The sequence below is a fragment of the Heterodontus francisci genome, chromosome 7, assembly GCF_036365525.1.
Source record: "Heterodontus francisci isolate sHetFra1 chromosome 7, sHetFra1.hap1, whole genome shotgun sequence".
Lineage (NCBI taxonomy): Eukaryota > Metazoa > Chordata > Chondrichthyes > Heterodontiformes > Heterodontidae > Heterodontus > Heterodontus francisci.
The window spans coordinates 90527580-90549393 of record NC_090377.1 but is presented as its reverse complement, the minus strand read 5'-3'; the positions used below and the strand labels follow the sequence as shown (position 1 = coordinate 90549393).

General features: G+C 44.3%; 1 protein-coding gene across 10 annotated transcripts in view; it reads right to left on the bottom strand.

Annotated features, from left to right (window-relative positions):
- The window catches only part of pms1 (PMS1 homolog 1, mismatch repair system component), a 117165-nt gene extending 95384 nt beyond the window's left edge, over positions 1-21781 (bottom strand). For 2 of the 10 annotated variants that reach the window (XM_068035624.1, XM_068035634.1), the window contains exons 1-3: positions 21654-21781; positions 11171-11215; positions 1699-1855 (exon numbers count right to left, since the gene is read on the bottom strand). In XM_068035624.1, the coding sequence (XP_067891725.1) occupies positions 1699-1830 (132 nt within the window). In that variant the 5' untranslated portion in view covers positions 1831-1855; positions 11171-11215; positions 21654-21781. Of the gene's footprint in view, positions 1-1698; positions 1856-11170; positions 11216-20156; positions 20184-21344; positions 21469-21653 lie in introns of those variants that run through there. The other 8 variants (XM_068035626.1, XM_068035625.1, XM_068035628.1 and 5 more) reach the window with 8 other exon arrangements.
- Between the last annotated feature and the right edge of the window lie 33 nt (positions 21782-21814).

Sequence of the window (21814 nt, the reverse complement as noted above, 5' to 3'; positions counted from 1 at the left end):
CCTATATCCCATTTTGCACTTCAGTGTAATTGGGACGTAAGATACAGAACTCTCTGTTAGGGTATAATTTCTGCACGTAGAGAACAGTATGTGTGTATAAAATCTACCAGGGTGGCAGCGAAAGCAGGGAATGAATGAAGGTTTATGAGGACGACTGATAAAGGTTTGGTGGACAGGACTACTTAAGGATAGAGAGGTTTGATAAAATATCTGTGACCCTTGAAACCATTCAATTGGTTGAAGATGGTTGCTTCTGGTCCTCTGTAGTCCTGCTTTGCAAAGAAAATTAGGATGTACCCTATGAGAGGGGGGAAAGTTAGTTCAAGTCTGCCAATTAAAGCATTATGAATTACCATGCTCTCTTGGAAGTGTGCTTGATTATCCCAACAGCAGGTGACAAATATCTATTAATTTTTTCTTAAAATTGCCGCAGATTTTTCTTCATCTCACCCAGGAATTAGCATGCCTAATGTGTGAGTGGCAAGGTTCAAGACTCCACCATCTAATGGATAGGGTAAACATGGTTCCCAACTGCAAGTGTGACATAACAGGCACAAAATCCTGAAAATAGTGGGGTTGCAAGCGGTAGATATGGTTGCGATGCTCTCACACTGAGATACTTGGTGGTACAGTAACATTTAACTCAGTAGTTGCATTAATCATCAGATTATGACATCTTCTGTGGTGCTAAAAACTGAAAGATTATAATTCTGCACTTTTCTGGAACAAAGATTCAGTTAAAGAAAAATATTCATTTGTTGTAATTTCTTAATAATTGCTAAATGTAAGGTATCGGATATTAGAATACTTAGTCCTGTGGAAGATGCCAGCAAAGGAACAGGACTCTTATTGATCGCCTATTATGAAGTTATCGCATTCATAAATTAACTAATATTTAACGAGGTAATTTTATTTTCACTTGTGCCAAGTATCAATTTGAAGGATTGTACAGATGATATTAAAGTATTCACGTCAATACAATAAATCATATTTTGATAAATTAGCCCATCAAACTGAAATCTACAGATTTATTTTATGTTGCATTCATAAAACAGACAAATTCAACAATAAAACAATTGTTAAAACATTACTAACCATTGAATTAGTTGCCTCTGACTTTTAGAAATTCTCAGTTTAACTTGGAAATCAGACATTTTTGGTAAACTTTCTCGAATAAAGCTATCAACATACTAGAAAACCTGGTTTTTGCTACCCTATGGGCATGGAATTCTCCATAAATATGTTCCCACAAGGTCTCAGAATTTAGGGTAATGCTTGTTAATTGTAGGTTAATTATGTTGTTAAGATAAACAGGTGAAGGGGATTGTTTAATTAAGGACTGAGGGGGATAGAGAGCCTGCTGGGACACAAGGTGTGGGTTTGCAGAAGGCAGAAATATGTAATGTTGCAATCTGTGAATAAACCAACTATCAAGAAAAGGATTGTGTCTAGATTCATTCTTCATTTGGCTTGGATCCATTTAACAATGCGGTTGTAACTGGAATCCTATTGAAAAGATCTGGTACAATTCCTACTCATAGCATTTTTCAATGCATGTACATGAACTAATTTGGGTCAACACACTGCGGGGAAAAGGTGATGTTTTTCCCAATCACTTTCATTCTGACCTACAAAGAATATGATTTTTGCTTAACTAAAATAAGTCTTGACTGGGAAAATAAAAGTAATGTCACTTACTAATTTGACTTCAATGCTTGTTGCATTAGCATCCAAGGAGTTTTCCACAAGTTCCTTAACTACATTAACAACAGAGGATATTGTCTGACAGCTTGAAAGAAGTCGAATGGTATCCAGTGGTAACTGTTGCATGATGGCTTTACTTAATCACTTAAGTCTGTAACAAGATGCAAAGCTTAGAAGAAAATATGGACTAGTTCTGATTATCAATAACAGCCAGACAAAACCATGAAATAATTAGTGTTAACACACACTATCCCAAAACTTTGTTTCCCACAAAGATTTGTATTATAAACATGATCAGACATATGTCCTCCTCTGTAACTCCAACTATCCACTGCTCTCTGTGCTGCTATAGTGTAATAATTGATGCAGAATTTAGTCTCCTCGCATTATATTGGCAGTAATTTAAAGTTCCATTTATTGCCAATATACTCATCTTGTTGAGGGAACAAATCATGCTATGAGCATAGAATATGCAAACTGGTTAGTCTGCTCATCAGTGGGCACTAGTTATGGGCTAGAAGGAACTCAGGGCAAAATACAGATAATAAAAGCATAAATACACAACAACATTTAGGTGCTGAAATTATCCCCACTATATTAAAAAATTACAATCCCTTCCAAGTAGATGGAGCTACGAATGTTAGAAATGAGTACTTAAAAGTTCTTACATAATTGGTAGCTGTGGAACAAAGCATTGTGACAGAAAAAACGATTTGCAAAATGTTTCCTTATATTTATTAACATTACAAAATTCTTTTGCTAATTTATCTAGCCAGGAGCATGGCAAATACGTTACGAGAGACTGGAGAAGAGGAGATTGTTCTCTTTATAAAGAGAGATTAACAGAGGGGTTGGAGGTGAATTTAATAGAGGTGTTTAAAATTATGAAGTGTTTTGGTCGAATAAATAAGCAGAAGCTGTTGCAAGTGGCAGGAGGGTCAATAATCATAGCACACCAATTTAAGATAATTGGCAAAAGTAGAGGCAAGATGAGGAGGAATCCTTTTCACACAGTAAGTTTCAATCTGGAATGCACTGCCTGAAGTAGTGGTGCAAGCAGATTCAACAGCAACTTTCAAATGGGAATTGGATATATACACAAAAAGGAAAAAATTGCAGGGCTCTGAGGAAAGAGAAGGGAAGTGAGACCAGTTGGATAGGTCTTTCAAAGAGCTAGCACCAGCACTGTGAGCCAAATGGCCTCCTTCTGTGTTGTATGATTCTAAGTTGCTCGCAGATTACTAAAGCTAATTATCTGCTGTTTAAGTGGATCTTCTAATTTTACTTCCTGCTCCATGGGTGAGGGTGTAAAAAGTTCATGCTCCCCATTTGGCACCTCTCTTGATAACCTGAATGAGATTAACTCAATGTATGGCATTAATTGTTAATTATGTCAAGCGCATAGAAAAGGCTTCCACTATGTCCAGACCAGCCAAGAGAGTGTGGGAAAATGGCGCACTGACATGGAACACAAAAGTCCCAGTGTATCAAGCCTGTGTCCTCAGTAACTTGCTCTACGGCAGCGAGGCCTGGACAAGAGCCAAGAGCGACGTCTCAATTCATTCCATCTTCGCTGCCTCCGGAGAATCCTTGGCATCAGGTGGCAGGACCGTATCGCCAACACAGAAGTCCTCAAGGTGGCCAACATCCCCAGCATATACACTCTACTGAGCCAGTGGCGCCTGAGATGGCTTGGCCACGTGAGCCGCATGGAAGATAGCAGGATACTCAAGGACACAATGTACAGTGAGATCGTCTCTGGTATCAGACCCATCGGCCGTCCATGTCTCCGCTTTAAAGACGTCTGCAAACGCGACATGAAGTCCTGTGACATTGATCACAAGTCGTGGGAGTCAGTTGCCAGTGATCGCCAGAGCTGGCGGGCAGCGATAAAGGCGGGGCTAAAGCGTGGCGAGTCGAAGAGACTTAGCAGTTGGCAGGAAAAAAGACAGAAGCGCAAGGGGAGAGACAACTGTGGAACAGCCCCAACAACCAATTTTATCTGCGGCACCTGTGGAAGAGTCTGTCACTCTGGAATTGGCCTTTATAGCCACTCCAGGTGCTGCTTCACAAACCACTGACCACTTCCAGGCGCTTACCCATTGTCTCTCGAGACAAGGAGGCCGAAGAAGAGGTATTAAAGATAAACAGCTGAAAGGGCATTCTTCAATTAAGGATTTGAAGTGAATATAAAAAGTGTGTCTGCTGGACACAAGTGTGGCTGGTGAATAGAAGGTATAGATGTGTAATACTACATTCTGTGAATAAACTATCACGAAAAGCATATGTCTACTTTCATTCTTCACTGTTTAGTTTGGATCCATTTAACATGGTACCAGAGGATGATGCCTAAAGGTGAAGGTTGGAAACGAATAATTTTTTTTCAGATGGAAAGTTGTAATCTGAATTACTTTTGAGAAAAATGGCTGAAAACCAAGTGTAAAGCGTCAAGGTATGATTTCCCACCGATTGTCTCTGAATCTGAACCTTATGACCAATGGAAAAATGAAACGGATATGTGGACACATGTTGCGTCCTCATCAAAGAGAAAAGAAGGTATGGCCTTGGCACTGTCACTTCCTAACAAAAGCGAGATCAGGGACAAAGTATTTTGTGAGCTAGAGGCCCATCAGTCAGACACTGAGGAAGGTTTGGAATTCTATTAAATTTTATGGATAAGATTTATAAGAAAGATGATCCATTAAATACATACCAGGCATGGTCAGACTTTGATAAATTTAGCAAGATGGACGATCATTCCATAGAGGAACATATTATGGAATTTAACACTATATAACAGACTGAAAAAATTCTATTTGGAAATTCCTTGTTCAGTGCTTGCTTTCAAATTGTTGGATTATACTAAAATGTCGCACATGGATAGGCTCCTGGTCTTAACTGGAGTTAGATTCTCAGGAAAAAGACCAGCTTCTGGATCAGATGTCTAATGCTTTTACAAAAAAATTCCTGGGAAAGCAGTGATTTTCAGCAGCCTTCATGGCACAAATGGAACATCTGGCAGTCAGAGGATGGAGGACTCTATGGTCGCAGCATTTAGAGATCGTTCAGACATGGGGCACAGGCATCAATGCACAATTATAGACAAAAGAGACAGAGGATAGAGACATTTTTGATAGATCTGACAGACACAGGAATGGAGTAACAACAATAGATGAATGAATCTCAGGAATATCCATCGAATTAACAGGTATTTCAGATGCGATTCAAAATATTATGCGATGAACTGTCCAAAACAAAACAGGATTTTCAAGGCGACGCATGACATGGAAAGCCTGAGGGAATTGTACTGGTCCCAAGAAGCTTCAGTCCAGTAATGAGTGTACTTGTCGCGGATTCATTTAATTGTGCCATGTTGGACAGTGGTTGCACATCCACACTATGTGGAACGGATTGGTTGAAATGTTATTTAGATTCACGTAGTAAGGATTGAAGTAAAGTCAGGGAATATGAAAGTTCTACTTCAGGTTCGGGGATGAAACACCATTAAAGTCACTGAAAAGGGTAGTGATTCCATGCAGAATAGCTGGAGTAAACCACTTTATTAGTACAGATGTGGTATCTAGTGAAATAGGCTTGCTGCTGAGCAAGCCTTCCATGAAAAAGGCACAAATGAAATTGGACACGGAACATGATGAAGCAAGTGCCTTTGGGCAAGTTGCATAACTGACTTTCCAATCAGGACATTATTGCATCTCTAATAATGCTAAAGAGGTGTTAATGACATGAGATGATAGGCATTTGAGAGACAAAAAGAAAATTGTCTTAAAAGTTGCACCGACAATTTGCTGATCCCTCATCACAGATTAAAAATCCTACTAAAAGATGTAGGGGTGGTTGACTAGGAGTACACAAAGCTTACTGAAGAGATTAGTGAAAAATGCGATAAATGCAAAAAGTATCGGATATCATCGCTGCCTACTGTCTCCCATTAGCATGAGACTTTAATGAAGTAGCAGCTATGGATTTAAAGGTGTGGGACAAGGACAATTTTCATTTTGCATTTTATAGAAATGGCAACAAGATTCAGTCTTTGTACAGTCAAGAATGGTAAAGAGAGTGATTGTAGATAAAGTCATGGAAAAATGGATAGGGACTGGGCGTGGGGCACTGGCAAAATGCCTGACCTATAGGGGGGAAATTTACTAATGATGAGTTGAGACATGTGCGAAAACATGAACGTAGTGATGAACACTGCAGCTGAAAGTCATTTCAGTAATGGACCTCGTGAAAGAAATCATGCAGTGATTGATGATTTGCTCCATAAGATCATAGCTGACCAACCTGCAAGCTAACATCTGCTCTGGCATGGTTAGTCCATGCGAAGAATTCTCTTCGAATGGTTGGGGGCTATAGTCCATATCAGTTGGTCTTTGGGAGGAATACCAAAATACCTTCTGTGCTGTGAGATCATCTCCCCGCCTTAGAAGGGACTACAATTAGTTCCACCTTCTATGAGCACCTGAATGCCCTACATGCAGGGAGAACAGCATTCGCCAAGGCAGAAGTCTGACAAAATTCAGTGAGCCTTACGGCATCACACAAGACCATCAGAGTTAAACTTTAATTCTGGGGATTTAGTATACTATGAAAGAGTGGAAAGGTCGAGGTAAAGTGATAGGGTGTGATGGAAAGAACCTGATCCTCCAACATCGTTGTCAAACTGTTAGGGTCTATTCATCAAGGTTAATAGTGATTTAATTATAAACTTGCAGAATCTGAACGATTAGTAGATGAGGCACCCTGTACTTCACATACTCATGTTTGACAGTTATGAGAAACAGAATACAGTAGAAAAGGGGCTGATAGAGGTTAGCCAAAGGTGATACCACTGCACAAGAGAGGGCTATTTTTCCCAAAAGGACAACTGTTTAAAGTCGGTACTAGAGTAACATACATATCAGAGGGATCCACTGAATCGAGGGATGTGACCATTGTACGGAGTGCAAGGAAAGCCACTGGCAAATTCAAACATTGGCTAAATACCCAAGATGATGGGCAAGAGGTAAGATCTATGGATCGGTGAAATGGTGGAAAGCAAGAAAACAGTCAAGTCCCCATAATGGATCTGAAAGTGGCTACGGCATCAGGAAACGATCAGGTACCCATGATAGCACCTCAGATTGTGGGAGGGAGAGATCCTGTAGCAGTAGTCCAGAAAGAGATAAGAGGGCAAGTAGAGGCCATAGCTGGACTAAAACAAGGACTACAGAACAATTTAGGAACACTACTAGAAGTAGAAGTCATCATGATTGGGAAGTTACGATGGCTGCAAATAAATTAGAAGAAAAATTGAGGCAAAACAAGTTGTTGAAAAGTTGGAAAGAATTTGGTGTCTATTCTGAAGTGCAAGATAGGGGACAGCCAGCATTATCACACAGATGGATACGTACGGAAAAAGTACTCCCAGATAGGACATTGTTACGACCGAGACAGAAGTAATGCACTGTTAATTCAGTCCGACTACTCCACAGAACACAGTATATTAGTAAAGTTTCCCATCTATTGGAAAAATAGCCAAATTAATCACTTTATTTATCCCCAGAACAAAGAACACCAAACTGGGTTTCGTTGAACAACAAAATTAACCATTAATAAAACGAGTTTTAAAACGGTAATGAGATGAACCTATACGTATGAAAAATTTTATAACTCCTTAATCTTCCTAACCCTCATGCGCACACATACATTCAATTACTAATGGTTAACTAGGGAAAATGGGTATATTGACTTTACAACAGCTTCATAGGAATAATAAAATAACTGGGTTGTAACTTTGGTAGTATTCTCCAGATTGGTGAGGAGTCCAAGAGTCGAATAGTCAGATGCCACTTGATATCTCTCCAGGTGAAATTAATGAACAGTCTATGGTGGGTAGGCATTCAAGGTAGTTCGTCTGTGGTAGGCGTTCAAGGTAGTTTGTCTGCAGCAGGCGTCACACAGATCTTTCAGTAACAGGCTGTAGCAACCGGTCTATTTAATCTTAAAGTGGCAGTCTAACAGTAGAAACTGAGAGTTCAGGAACTTCCAAAACACAAGTCAACAGGACTTACTCTCAACAAAAACGCCTTCTCCACAGAGAACAGCAACTACAGAACTCACTCTTCAGGCAGGGATTCTTGACAGGAGGCCACAGCAACTGCCCCACCCGAACCACAGGCTTCCTTTCTCCAAAGCAGTGTTTCTCCACAGAGTGTAACAATTCCTCTTTTCTCTGGGTCTCTTCCTCTTTCTTCAGGCATAAACAGCAACAAGGCTTTAGCTCCCATACATTGATTTGCAACTCCTTCAAAGTTCTTTTGACTGCATGAAGAGATCAGACTTTTACTTGATACAGGAATTATTTTTCAAGAGAAAGAGTTTTCTCTGGGCTGTATTCCTGGCCAGTCTCCAGCAGTAACTCTTCCGCTGCTCACAGCTCCCCTGGTCTCTTTCACCCTGTCAAAATGAAATTGAAAGTCCCCAACAATCCAAATCACAAGACTGCTGTAAATCCTTCAGGTTGCTTGGATACAAACTGCCTTGCAGCCTGCATTCCAAACACTAAATGTCAACATTCAGTCACTGTTCACAGAAAATAGCAACAGGTCTTACAGGCATGCAGACCTCCTAGTTTTTTTTTAAAAAAACCTCATATCAGACAAAAGCGAGTCTAGTCGCTCGAGGTTTTGAAGAGAGACTTGGTGATCAAGATGGGAGAGTGGACTCTGTTATGGCAGGAAGTGATCTTGAAAATTGTCTTAGCTCTTTTAGCCACATACTCGTGGGAATGTAGGTCAATTGATATAAAAGTAGCATTTTTGCAGGGTGAAAAATTTCAAAGAGGAGTTTTTGAAATCACCTCAAGAACAAGTGCTGCAGAAGGGAAACTGGAAATTAAACAAATATGTATATGGATTGAATGATGCATTGAGAGTATGGTATTTCTTAGTTAGGTCTGTCTTGCTGAAAGTAGGCTGTATCCAATTGAAAGCAGAGCTGGCAATGTTCTACTGGTATCACAGAGAAACTCACAGGCATCTTTTATGATGGATGTCAATGATTTTCTATGGGGAGGTTCTGCTGAATTTGAGCAATTGGTTAAAGATAAGTTAAAAGGGGAGTTTAAGATTTGACGTCAGACTTCGGGGGCTTTTAAATATATAATGTGAGACATTAATCAGAATAGGTCGGGACTAACCTTGGATCAACAATTATATCTAGAAAGTGTTAATCGGATCCCTATAAATCAGACCAGGTCGTCACAAACATGATCTTACATCATTGAAAAATTACAGCACAGAAGCAGGCCATTCAGCCCGTCATGTCCGTACCAGCCGTAAAAACTAGCTGCCCAATCTAATTCCACCTTCCAGCACCTGGTCCATAGCCTTGCAGGTGACAGCACTTCAGGTGCATGCCCTGGTACCTTTTAAAAGAATTGAGGGTTTCTGCCTCCACCACCATTCCTGACAGTGAATTCCAGATACCCACCACCCATGCTCTTTGGGAACTGGGCTGACCGATCCTTTGTCCCCTTCACCGTCAGATCAGACAACCTGAAGGTGCTGGGGATATGGTTCGAAAGGGCCAGGGCGTGCACCAAAACCTGGAGGGAGTGAGTAGCCAGGGTACACCATAAGCTGAGCATGTGGGAGCAGCAATCTCTCTCCATTGTGGGTAAGAACCTGGTCATCAGGTGTGAGAAGCTCATGTTGTTGCTGTACGTGGCGCAGGTCTGGTCCATACCCCACTCCTGCGCCATGGTGGTCACCCGCGCCATTTTCCGCTTCATCTGGGCATCCAAAATGGACCGGGTCCAGAGGGACACGGTGTTCAACCTCTGGATAAGGGCGGAAAAAACGTACCCAACGTCGCCCTCATCCTGATGACCACCTTCATGTGCGGCTGCATTAAGCTGTGTGTAGATCCCCAGTACGCAAACACCAAGTGTCACTATATGCTGATGTTCTATCTGTCCCCGGTGTGGCGAAGGATGGGCCTGGTCTCTTTGCCGCGGAACGCTCCATCCAGTTGGACTGTGCCATACCACCTATCCTTCGTGGAAAAGTCTCTGCGGAAAAACACCTTTGACCACCAATCCATCTGGCAGTGGTCTGCACAGAATGTCAAGGCCCTATGGGAAAAGGAGATAGTGAATCCTGTCGGATGGTTCCCCGAGCAGACTGCCAGAGCCATTTGGCAGAATGCCTCATCACCAGAACTTCCAAACAAGCACCAAGATGTAGCTTGGCTGGTGGTGAGAAGAGCCCTCCCTGTCAGATCCTTCCTGCATGCCCGGAGTCTCACCCACTCCGCACAATGCCCTCGAGGTGGCTGTGGTGGGAAAGAGACGGTTGCCCACCTCCTTCTGGAATGTGTCTTTGCAAAGCAGGTGTGGAACGAGATGCAGTGGGTTTTTGTCGAGGTTCATCCCAAGCAGCTCTGTAACACAGGAGTCTGTGCTCTACGGGCTGTTCCCAGGGACGCACATCAACTGCTGCTGGAGGACTATCAATTCAGTGAAAAACGCTCTTTGGTCTACCTGAAACTTGCTCGTCTTCCAGCGCAAAGAGTTGTCCACGACCGAGTGTTGCAGACTGGCACATTCCAAACTCCAGGACTACGTTCTGAGGGACGCACTAAAGCTTGGGGCAGCCGTGGCAAAGGCTCAATGGGGAAAGACCACTGTGTAAGGTCCCCCCACCAAAGTGAACTGAGGGGCTGGATCCATGGAAAACCCCTTGGGCTGTATCCAGAAAATATGGGTTTGCTGCAAAATGTACATGGCACATAAAATGAAATGGAAGGGCTGTGAGGCAACTCACTCCTGTATTGAAGGAAACTGATCTCCTTTGCACTCTTTGTATTGTCGACTTGTTGCTGTTTTGAACTGTTTTGTAATTTTTTTTAAAAAGATTTTTATGGATAAAGTATATTTTGTAGAAAAAATGTTACTGCATTTTTTTCTCAATTCTTCACAAGACAACTCATTTACACTAGCTATTCTAGCTGAGAATTTATGCAGGTTCACAACATATTTAGAAGCAACTTACTGTATTTAATTATAAGCTGCTATAAATCTCAGCTAAGTGGATACGTACTCTTTTCCTTTCTGCTCCTCCAAACAAATCCATACTGCTTCACTGGCTCAACATACTATAAAATGTTGTGGAGTCAATTTAACATCAATCCTTGACTACTTTACCTGACAACGTATTACTTCACTCAGTAATCAATGCAATGATTTATTTCATAAACAGCCAGCTTTTGAACAGATTATACATGGCCTGTATATGCTGAAGATGTGCAAATACAGGTTGTAACTCATGACAACTGGTCACTGTTGATGGATAAACTGGACGTAATATTCAATGTTGACCTTTCTCAAAATATGAAGATGTTTAGTGTAAAGTGAAAAAACTATTACGCTGACCCTCGTTGACTATATAAATAGGAGACTACTAACCATCTGAGTTCAATGTGGAAAAATGTGAGGTCATCCACTTTGGATCTAAAAGATAGAACAGAGATTTTTTTTAAATGAAAAGTTAGGAACTATGTATGAGCAGAGAAATTTAGAGGTCCAAGTTTCCACTAAATATTGTCAAAGACATTAGTTTAATTCTTGTTGGCATTCTGCAAAGAATTATTTCATCAAAAAAAGACTCATTTAATTTAGGGATTAGATTGATAAGATCGTGGCACAGGCATGAAGGTAGATTGTTATTTTACATGGGACTTAATTTTTGGATTGTAACATTTCACAACCTATGAATGGCTTATGCAATACATACCAATACAGACAGGTTAATTACAGACAACTGATTATTTTGATTTGCAGTATGTTTGAATCCTTATGTTACACTGCAGAGTCAGGACAGCTATTTCTGTCAATATACCCCTTTTTGTTACATCAGTAGCTTAAAGCAACCATAGAAGTTCTGTTTACAGGAATCATCATGCTAAAGTGAAAGAAATAAGCACAACACAAGTGACCAAAAAACATACCCATCTATCCAAAGATACAATGCTGAAACATGGGAATATGTTTAGAGATTTTCCAGAACTAATGCCACAAGAACGTTAAAACTGGGACATGAATTGTCTAAAAAAAAACTTTACAGTGAACTAATTCTTCACAAATTACCCAAACCTCGAGTGCTTGTGAAATTGATGGAAAAATGATTGTCAATCAAGTTAGAATGAGATTTTTATCTTTTAAGTACTTAGTTACTTAGGAGAAAATGAACAGATTTGCAACAGAATTTTTTTTAAAGCATCAAATTAAGTGCTGCCAGTTTTAGCAAGAATAAAAGTCCTAGAGGTGGCTATTGTGCACAACCATATCAGATAGTTGATGTAGAATGTTGCAAGTCAATTTCTCATATGTGGGGCTCAGCAGCACATAGTCTGACTAATATCTTTGAAAAAAACCAAATCAATGGCTATTATATGGTGTGTTTTAGTTCAGAATAAAAAGTTCGGTAGAACTAAGGATCAGTAGTACTTATGCATAACAAAGGAGGTATAGGAAATTGAGCAAGTACATTTGCCAAACAGATACCACTCAACTAAATACTGTAATTACACAGCAGCTGTGAAAGCATCTAAAAGGATTAAACAAGACAAGTTAATGTTTCAATTGGAGACTTTCAACCGAACAGATATAGGATGACTACAGGGGTCTTCAAACAACCACCAAACAAAAGAAAGGCAAACAAACAAGTAATGGTTAGGAGTAAACGTGTTAAATCCTATTCCAGGCAACAAATGGCTGAATAGACTTCTTCTTCTTTGGCCTCCTTGTCTCGAGAGACAATGGGGAAGTGCCTGGAGGTGGTCAGTGGTTTGTGAAGCAGCGCCTGGAATGGCTATAAAGGCTAATTCTAGAATGACAGACTCTTCCACAGGTGCTGCAGATAAAATTGGTTGACAAGGCTGTTACGCAGTTGGCTCTCTCCTTGCGCTTCTGACTTTTTACCTGCCAACTGCGAAGTCTCTTCGACTCGCCACGCTTTAGCCCCACCTTTATGGCTGCCCGCCAGCTCTGGCGATCGCTGGCAACTGACTCCCACGACTGGTGATCAATGTCACAGGATTTCATGTCGCGTTTGCAGACGTCTTCAAAGCGGAGCCATGGACGGCCGGTGGGTCTGATACCAGTAACAAGCTCGCTGTACGATGTGTCCTTGGGGATCCTGCCATCTTCCATGCGGCTCACATGGCCAAGCCAACTCAGGCGCCGCTGGCTTAGTAGGGTGTATATGCTGGGGATGTTGGCCGCCTCGAGAACTTCTGTGTTGATAGTATGGTCCTGCCACCTGATGCCAAGGATTCTCCAGAGGCAGCGAAGATGGAATGAATTGAGACGTCGCTCTTGGCTGACGTACGTTGTCCAGGCCTCGCTGCCGTAGAGCAAGTTACTGAGGATACAGGCTTGATACACTTAGACTTTTGTGTTCTGTGTCAGTGTGCCATTTTCCCACACCCTCTTAGCCAGTCTGGACATAGCAGTGGAAGCCTTTCCCATGCGCTTGTTGATTTCTGCATCGAGAGACAGGTTACTGGTGATAGTTGAGCCTAGGTAGGTGAACTCTTGAACCACTTCCAGAGTGTGGTCGCTGATATTTATGGATGGGGCATTTGTGACGTCCTGTCCCATGATGTTCGTTTTCTTGAGGCTGATGGTTAGGCCAAATTCGGTGCAGGCAGCCGCAAACCTGTCAATGAGTGTCTGCAGACACTCTTCAGTGTGAGATGTTAATGCAGCATCGTCAGCAAAGAGGAGTTCCCTGATGAGGACTTTCCGTACTTTGGTCTTCGCTTTTAGATGGGCAAGGTTGAACAACCTGCCACCTGATCTTGTGTGGAGGAAAATTCCTTCTTCCGAAGACTTGAACACATGAGAGAGCAGCAGGGAGAAGATGATCCCAAACAGTGTAGGTGCGAGAACACAGCCCTGTTTCACACCACTCAGGATAGGAAAGGGGTCTGATGAGACGCCGCTATACTGAATTGTGCCTTTTATATCGTCATGGAATGAGGTGATGATACTTAGTAGCTTTGGTGGGAATCCAATCTTTTCTAGTAGTCTGAAGAGACCACGTCTGCTGACAAGGTCAAAGGCTTTGGTGAGATCAATGAAAGCAATGTAGAGGGGCATCTGTTGTTCACGGCATTTCTCCTGTAGCTGTCGAAGGGAGAACAGCATGTCAATGGTGGATCTCTCTGCTCAAAAGCCACACTGTGCCCCAGGGTAGACACGCTCAGCCAGCTTCTGCAGCCTGTTTAAAGCGACTCGAGCGAAGACTTTCCCCACTATGCTGAGCAGGGAGATTCCACGGTAGTTGTTGCAGTCACCGCGGTCACCCTTGTTCTTATAGAGGGTGATGATATTGGCATCGCGCATGTCCTGTGGTACTGCTCCCTCGTCCCAGCACAGGCAAAGCAGTTCGTACAGTGCTGAAAGTATAGCAGGCTTGGCACTCTTGATGATTTCAGGGGTAATGCCGTCCTTCCCAGGGGCTTTTCCACTGGCTAGAGAATCAATGGCATCACTGAGTTCTGATTTTGTTGGCTGTCCGTCCAGCTCATCCATGACTGGCAGAGACTGGGCTGTATTGAGGGCGGTCTCAGTGATAACATTTTCCCTGGAGTACAGTTCTAGGTAGTGTTCTACCCAGCGGTCCATTTGCTTGCGTTGGTCAGTGATTGTGTCCCCTGATTTAGATTTCAGGGGGGCAATCTTCATGATGGTTGGCCCAAAAGCCCTCTTAATGCCATCATACATTCCTCTGATATTTCCGGTGTCAGAGGCCAGCTGAATATGACTGCATAGGTGTTGCCAGTAGTCATTTGCGCAGTGCCTGGCTGTTCTTTGTGCAGTGCTTCTGGCTGCTTTAAGTGCTACGGATGTTAACTCGCTGGGGGCTTTCTTGTAGTTCAGCAGTACAATGCACTTAGCAGCTATGACAGGTTCCAGCTCTTCAATGTGAGATTGAAACCAGTCTGCATTCCGCTTCACACGTTTGCCATAGGTGGTCATTGCTGAGTCATAGATGGCGTCTCTGATGTGGGCCCACTTGGTCTCTGCATCCCCTGTGGGAGTGTTTTGAAGGGCTTTTTCGAGTGAATTTAGAAACTTATAGACTATAACCAGATGTAAAAAGGTGAAAACTGCTCATCATTCACAAAGGGCAACTCAGCCAGGCTATGCAGAGGTTATGAGAAGGACAAAGTGTGAGCAACACAGCTCCAGAATGGAAGGGACAGTGATGAAATTTAAATAGAGACTCTTGCAGACAAATTATCTGCAGTTTGAACTTGCTGAAGAGGGTGAGTTGTGAGACAGTCCCTTAAATTTGCATTCAGCTTGGCAAATACAGTCCAGGAGGTAAGGAGCAGGAGGTTTAAAGGGGATTTGAGAATCTGGAACACACTGCCTGAAGGGGACCTCACAACATTTAAGAAGTATTTAGATGAGCACTTGAAACGCCATAGCATACAAGGCTACGGGCCAAGTGTGGGAAATTGGGATTAGATTGGATGGGTGCTTGATGGTCGGCGCAGACGCATTGGGCCGAAGGGCCTGTTTCTGTGCTGTATGACTCTAGGAGATCAAGACAGAAAGTGCTGAGTGAGATCTGAAGGGGAGAGTCAAAGAGGAAACCAAAGGGAGATCATGATTAGGCTTGCAAACAGAACAGATAATTGGCAAAGCGAATTGGTTTCTTTTCTTGAATACACAAATGACTGAACAATGAACATCAAATACAGCAGGAATAAAAGCAAAATACTGCAGATACTGGAAATCTGAAAAAAACAAAGTGCTGTAAATACTCAGCAGGTCTGGCAGCATCTGTGGAGAGAGAAAAACAGAGTTAATGTTTCAGGTCTGTGACCTTTCATCATGAAAGGTCACAGACCTGAAATGTTAACCAGATACAGCAGACTTGATTGTCTCATACGATTAAGCGCTTGGAATCCTAGTTAATGGCTTCTAAAAGAAGCAAATTAATTACTGCTGCATGTGCTGCAGTTTCCTGGAAAATGCCTGTGAAAGATAAACTTGTGACAGGGTCCTGGAAGAATGAAAATTGCCACAGTAATGCTCCACTGAAAAACAAAGGTTCAAGGAGAGGTGAGACTATACTGGAATCACACGATGATCTGGCGTAAGAGGATTAAGAAAAAAAGAAAACCGAAGTCCTGGTGCAAATGCAGCCGGGGGGGGGGGGGGGGGGGGGGGTCCCTCCACCAGAGGGAAAGCTCAGCAATGCAAAAAGATATTTTGAAATTTCAGTGTAGAAAGTAGTCTTCAGAGCAAGTACAACCAAGATGGAAAAACTGAAAGAGATGAGCTTTTGAAAAAAGGCTGGGAAGAAATATTGTGCAAGCGGCTGTGGAAGTGACTAACATAACTGTTAAAGCCCTTGGGGAAAATGAACAGTCTCGAGGGAAAGCATTTGCAAAGTGAATTTGAATACCAAATTTATACTGAGCAGAAAAAGAGAAGCCTGCAACTTGAAGGATGCATGAAGAAATTGTGAAATCAGTTCATCTCTTTTCAGCACTGAAACAGCTTTACAACATCAAAATAAATTACAATTATTTTTAGTTAATTCAGTTATAAATTGGAAGGTGTTCCTGGGTTCCCAACATTTCTGCCAAAACTATATTCATCGCTAAAAACTTGCACATTTATTGACAATAAAGACATGCCAATAAAAAATGTCTTCAGTGATTTAAGCAGACACACATTTCATGAACTTTATGCATAGCATTTCCACAATTTGTGCAGCCAATTAAATATCCAAGAATTATTCAGGACAAATAGCGTGCATTTATGTGGAAGTAATAAAGTCAATGGGTCTCTGTTGCAACAAACCTAAAGCAACACTTATCACACAGCCAACTGCTTTAAATACTTAGCAACTTTTCACCATAGAAAAATTACAGCACAGAAGGCGGCCATTCAGCCCGTCGTCTGTGCCAGCCGAAAACTAGCCGCCCAATCTAATTCCACCTTCCAGCACCTGGTTCATAGCCTTGCAGGGTTATGTCCAGGTACCTTTTAAAAGAATTGAGGGTTGCTGCCTCCACCACCATTCCTGGCAGTGACTTCCAGACACCCACAGCCCTCTGGGTGAGAAAGGTTTTCCTCGTGTCCCCTCTGATCCTCCTACCAATCACCTTAAATCAGTCCCCCGTGGTAATTGACCTCTCTGCTAGGTGAAACAGGTCCTTCCTGTCTACTCTATCTAGGCCCCTCATAATTTTGTACACCTCAATTAAGTCACCCCTCAGCCTCCTCTGTCCTAAGGAAAACAACCCCAGCCTATCCAAACTTTCCTCATAGCTGCAACTTTCAAGCCCTGGCAACATTCTTGTAAATCTCCTCTGCACTCTCTCCAAAGCAAATATGTCCTTCCTGTAATGTGGCGACCAGAACTGCAAACAATACTCCAACTGTGGCCGAACCAGCATTCAATACAGTTCCAGGATTACATCCCTGCTTTTGTATTCTATACCTCGGCCAATAAAGGAAAGCATTCCATATGCCTTCTTCGTCACTTTATCTCCCTGTTCTGCCACCTTTAGGGACCTGTGGATATGCACTCCAAGGTCTCTCACTTCTTCTACCCCTCTCAATATCCTCCTGTTTATTGTGTATTCCCTCGCTTTATTTGCCCTCCCCAAGTGCATTACCTCACACTTTTCCAGATTGAATTCCATTTGCCACTTCTCCGCCCACTCAACCAAACCATTGCTACCATTCTGGAGTCTTCAGCCATCCTCTTCACTATCAACTACATGACCAATTTTTGTGTCATCAGCAAAGTTCCCAATCATGCCTCCCACATTTAAGTCCAAATCATTAATATATACCACAAACAGCAAGGGACGCAACAGTGAGCCCTGTGGAATGCCACTGGAAACAGCTTTCCATTCACAAAAACATCCGTCGACTACTACCCTTTGCTTCCCGTCATTGAGCCAATTTTGGATCCAACCCGCCACATTCCCCCGTATCCCATGGACTTTTATTTTACTGACCAGTCTGTCATGCGAGACCTTGTCAAATGCCTTACTAAAATCCATATAGACCACATCCACTGCACTACCCGCATCAATCCTCCTTGTTCTTTTCTCAAAGAATTCAATTAAGTTAGTAAGATATGACCTTCCCTTAACAAATCCATGCTGACAATCCGTGATCAGTCTGTGCCTTTCTAAGTGGCAGTTTATCCTGTCCCTCAGAATCTTTATTTTTCATTTAAGGGGAGAAATCTCTCCCTCCAACTGTAAACCCCTCCCTGTCTCCACATCTTTATGCCCAGTCTCTCAGAGGCTGGGATATCTTTGCACGGCTGGACAGACTCCACGCTCACGCCCAGTACCTGCTGGACAGACTCTACACTCAATCCCAGTACTTGCTGGACCCTGGGTTGGAGCTTACAGGGTAAGATAAGGCAGAAAAGGAAAGCTCATGTCTGACACCACTCAATACTACAGAATGCCAAGAGGAGTAAAGAAAGTGGAGAGGTGAAATCAAAAAGGAAATTAGGAAAGCAAAGAGAGGGCATGAAAGAATATTGGCAAGCCAAATCAAGGTGAACCCAAAGATGTTTTATCGATGCATTAAGAGGAGGAGGATAAGTAAGGAAAGAGTAGGGTCCATAAAAGACCAAAAAGGTAACCTATGTGTAGGGGTGGAAGATGTTGGTATGGTTCTTAATGAATACCTTGCGCCTGTCTTCAAAAAAGAGGGGTCAAAGCAGATATTGTAGTTAAGGAGGGTGAAGTATTGGATGTGATAAATATAGGGAGAGAGAAAGTATTAATGGGATTAGCAACCCTGAAAATGGATAAATCACCAGGGCCAGATAAAATGTACCCCAGACAAAAGAAGCCAGAGAGGAAATAGCAGGTGCTCTGACCATTTTCCAGTGTTCACTGGATACAGGTATGGTGCCAGAGGATTTGAGGACTGCCAGTATTGTACCTTTGTTTGAAAAAGGAGCGAGGGATAGACCAAATAATTACAGGCCAATCAGTCTAACCTCAGTAGTGGGCAAATTATTGGAATCTCTTCTGAGAGACAGGATAAACTGCCACTTAGAAGAGTACAGATTAACCAAGGATCGTTAGCATTGATTTGTTAAGGGAAAAGCTTGTCTGACTAACCTGATTGAATTTTTTGAAGTAGTAGCAAGGAGGATTGATGAGGGTAGTGCAGTTGATGTGGTCTACATGGATTTTAGCAAGGCTTCTGACAAGGTCCCACATGGCAGACTGCTTAAAAAAATAAGCCCATGGGATCCAGGGGAATGTAGCAAGCTGGATACAAATTTGGCTCAGTGTCAGAAAACAAAGGGTAATTGTTGACGGGTGTTTTTGCAACTGGAAGGCTGTTTCCAGTGATGTTCTGCAGGACTCAGTATTGGATCCCCTACTTTTTGTGGTACATATTAACGATTTGAACATAAATGTAGGGGGGCATGATCAAGAAGTTTGCAGCCAACATAAAAATTGGCCATGTGGTCGATAATGAGAAGGATAGCTGTAGACTGCAGGAAGATATCAATGGACTGGTCAGGTGGGCAGAAAAGTGGCAAATGAAATTCAACCCAGGGAAGTGTGAGGTGATGCATTTGGGGAGGTCAAACAAGGCAAAGGAATACACAATTAATAGGAGAATACTGAGAGGTGTAGAGGAAGTGAGGGACCTTGCAGTGAATGGGCACAGATCCCTGAAGGTAGCAGGACAGGTCAATAAGCTAGTTAAGAAGGCACATGGAATCCTTTGCTTTCTTCGCTGAGGTATAGAATATAAGAGTAGGGAGGTTATGCTGGAACTTTATAAATCATTAGTTAGGCAACAACTTGAGTACATTGAGCAGTGCTTGTTACCTCAATGCAGAAAGAATGTAATTACACTAGAAAGGGTACAGAGGACATTTACGAGGACATTGCCAGGACTGGAAAATGCAGCTATGAGGAAAGATTGAATAGGCTGGGTTGGTTCTCCTTGGAACAAAGGAGGCTGAGGGGAGATTGGATTGAAATGTACAAAACTGAGAGAGGCCTAGATGGAGTGGCTGGGAAGAGCCTATTTACCTTAGCGGGGGGGGGTCAGTGAATGGGGGGGCGGCAGAGATTTCAAGTGATTGGTAGAAAGATTAGTGGGGAGATGAGGAAAGGTTTCTTCATGCAGAGTGATGGGGGTCTGGAACTCACTGACCATAAGGGTAATCGAGGCAGAAATCCTCAACTCATTTAAAAGGTGTCTGGATATGCACCTCGTGCCATAACTTGCAGGTCTATGGACCAAATGCTGGCAGGTGGGATTAGGCTGTGTGGCTCATTTTTTGGCCAGGACAGGCACGATGAGCCAAGTGGCCTCTTTCTGAGCCGTAAAATTTCCATGATTCTACACCCACTCCCAGCACCTGCTGGGCAGACTCCACACTCGCGCCCAGCACCTGCTGGGCAGACTCCACACTCGCGCCCAGCACCTGCTGGGCAGACTCCACACTCGCGCCCAGCACCTGCTGGGCAGACTCCACACTCGCGCCCAGCACCTGCTGGGCAGACTCCACACTCGCGCCCAGCACCTGCTGGGCAGACTCCACACTCGCGCCCAGCACCTGCTGGGCAGACTCCACACTCGCGCCCAGCACCTGCTGGGCAGACTCCACACTCGCGCCCAGCACCTGCTGGGCAGACTCCACACTCGCGCCCAGCACCTGCTGGGCAGACTCCACACTCGCGCCCAGCACCTGCTGGGCAGACTCCACACTCGCGCCCAGCACCTGCTGGGCAGACTCCACACTCGCGCCCAGCACCTGCTGGGCAGACTCCACACTCGCGCCCAGCACCTGCTGGGCAGACTCCACACTCACGCCCAGCACCTGCTGGGCAGACTCCACACTCACGCCCAGCACCTGCTGGGCAGACTCCACACTCACGCCCAGCACCTGCTGGGCAGACTCCACACTCACGCCCAGCACCTGCTGGGCAGACTCCACACTCACGCCCAGCACCTGCTGGGCAGACTCCACACTCACGCCCAGCACCTGCTGGGCAGACTCCACACTCACGCCCAGCACCTGCTGGGCAGACTCCACACTCACGCCCAGCACCTGCTGGGCAGACTCCACACTCACGCCCAGCACCTGCTGGGCAGACTCCACACTCACGCCCAGCACCTGCTGGGCAGACTCCACACTCACGCCCAGCACCTGCTGGGCAGACTCCACACTCACGCCCAGCACCTGCTGGGCAGACTCCACACTCACGCCCAGCACCTGCTGGGCAGACTCCACACTCACGCCCAGCACCTGCTGGGCAGACTCCACACTCACGCCCAGCACCTGCTGGGCAGACTCCACACTCACGCCCAGCACCTGCTGGGCAGACTCCACACTCACGCCCAGCACCTGCTGGGCAGACTCCACACTCACGCCCAGCACCTGCTGGGCAGACTCCACACTCCTGCCCAGCACCTGCTGGGCAGACTCCACACTCGTGCCCAGTACCTGCTGGGCAGACTCCACACTCGCGCCCAGTACCTGCTGGGCAGACTCCACACTCGCGCCCAGTACCTGCTGGGCAGACTCCACACTCGCGCCCAGTACCTGCTGGGCAGACTCCACACTCGCGCCCAGTACCTGCCGGACCCTGAGCTGGGCAGACTCCACACTCGCTCCCAGTACCTGCTGGGCAGACTCCACACTCGCTCCCAGTACCTGCTGGGCAGACTCCACACTCGCTCCCAGTACCTGCTGGGCAGACTCCACACTCGCTCCCAGTACCTGCTGGGCAGACTCCACACTCGCTCCCAGTACCTGCTGGGCAGACTCCACACTCGCTCCCAGTACCTGCTGGGCAGACTCCACACTCGCTCCCAGTACCTGCTGGGCAGACTCCACACTCGCTCCCAGTACCTGCTGGGCAGACTCCACACTCGCTCCCAGTACCTGCCGGACCCTGAGCTGGGCAGACTCCACACTCGCTCCCAGTACCTGCCGGACCCTGAGCTGAGCAAACTCCACACTAGTACCTACAGCGCGGAACTCTGGGCTGCGCGCGCCGAATGGCTGGAATA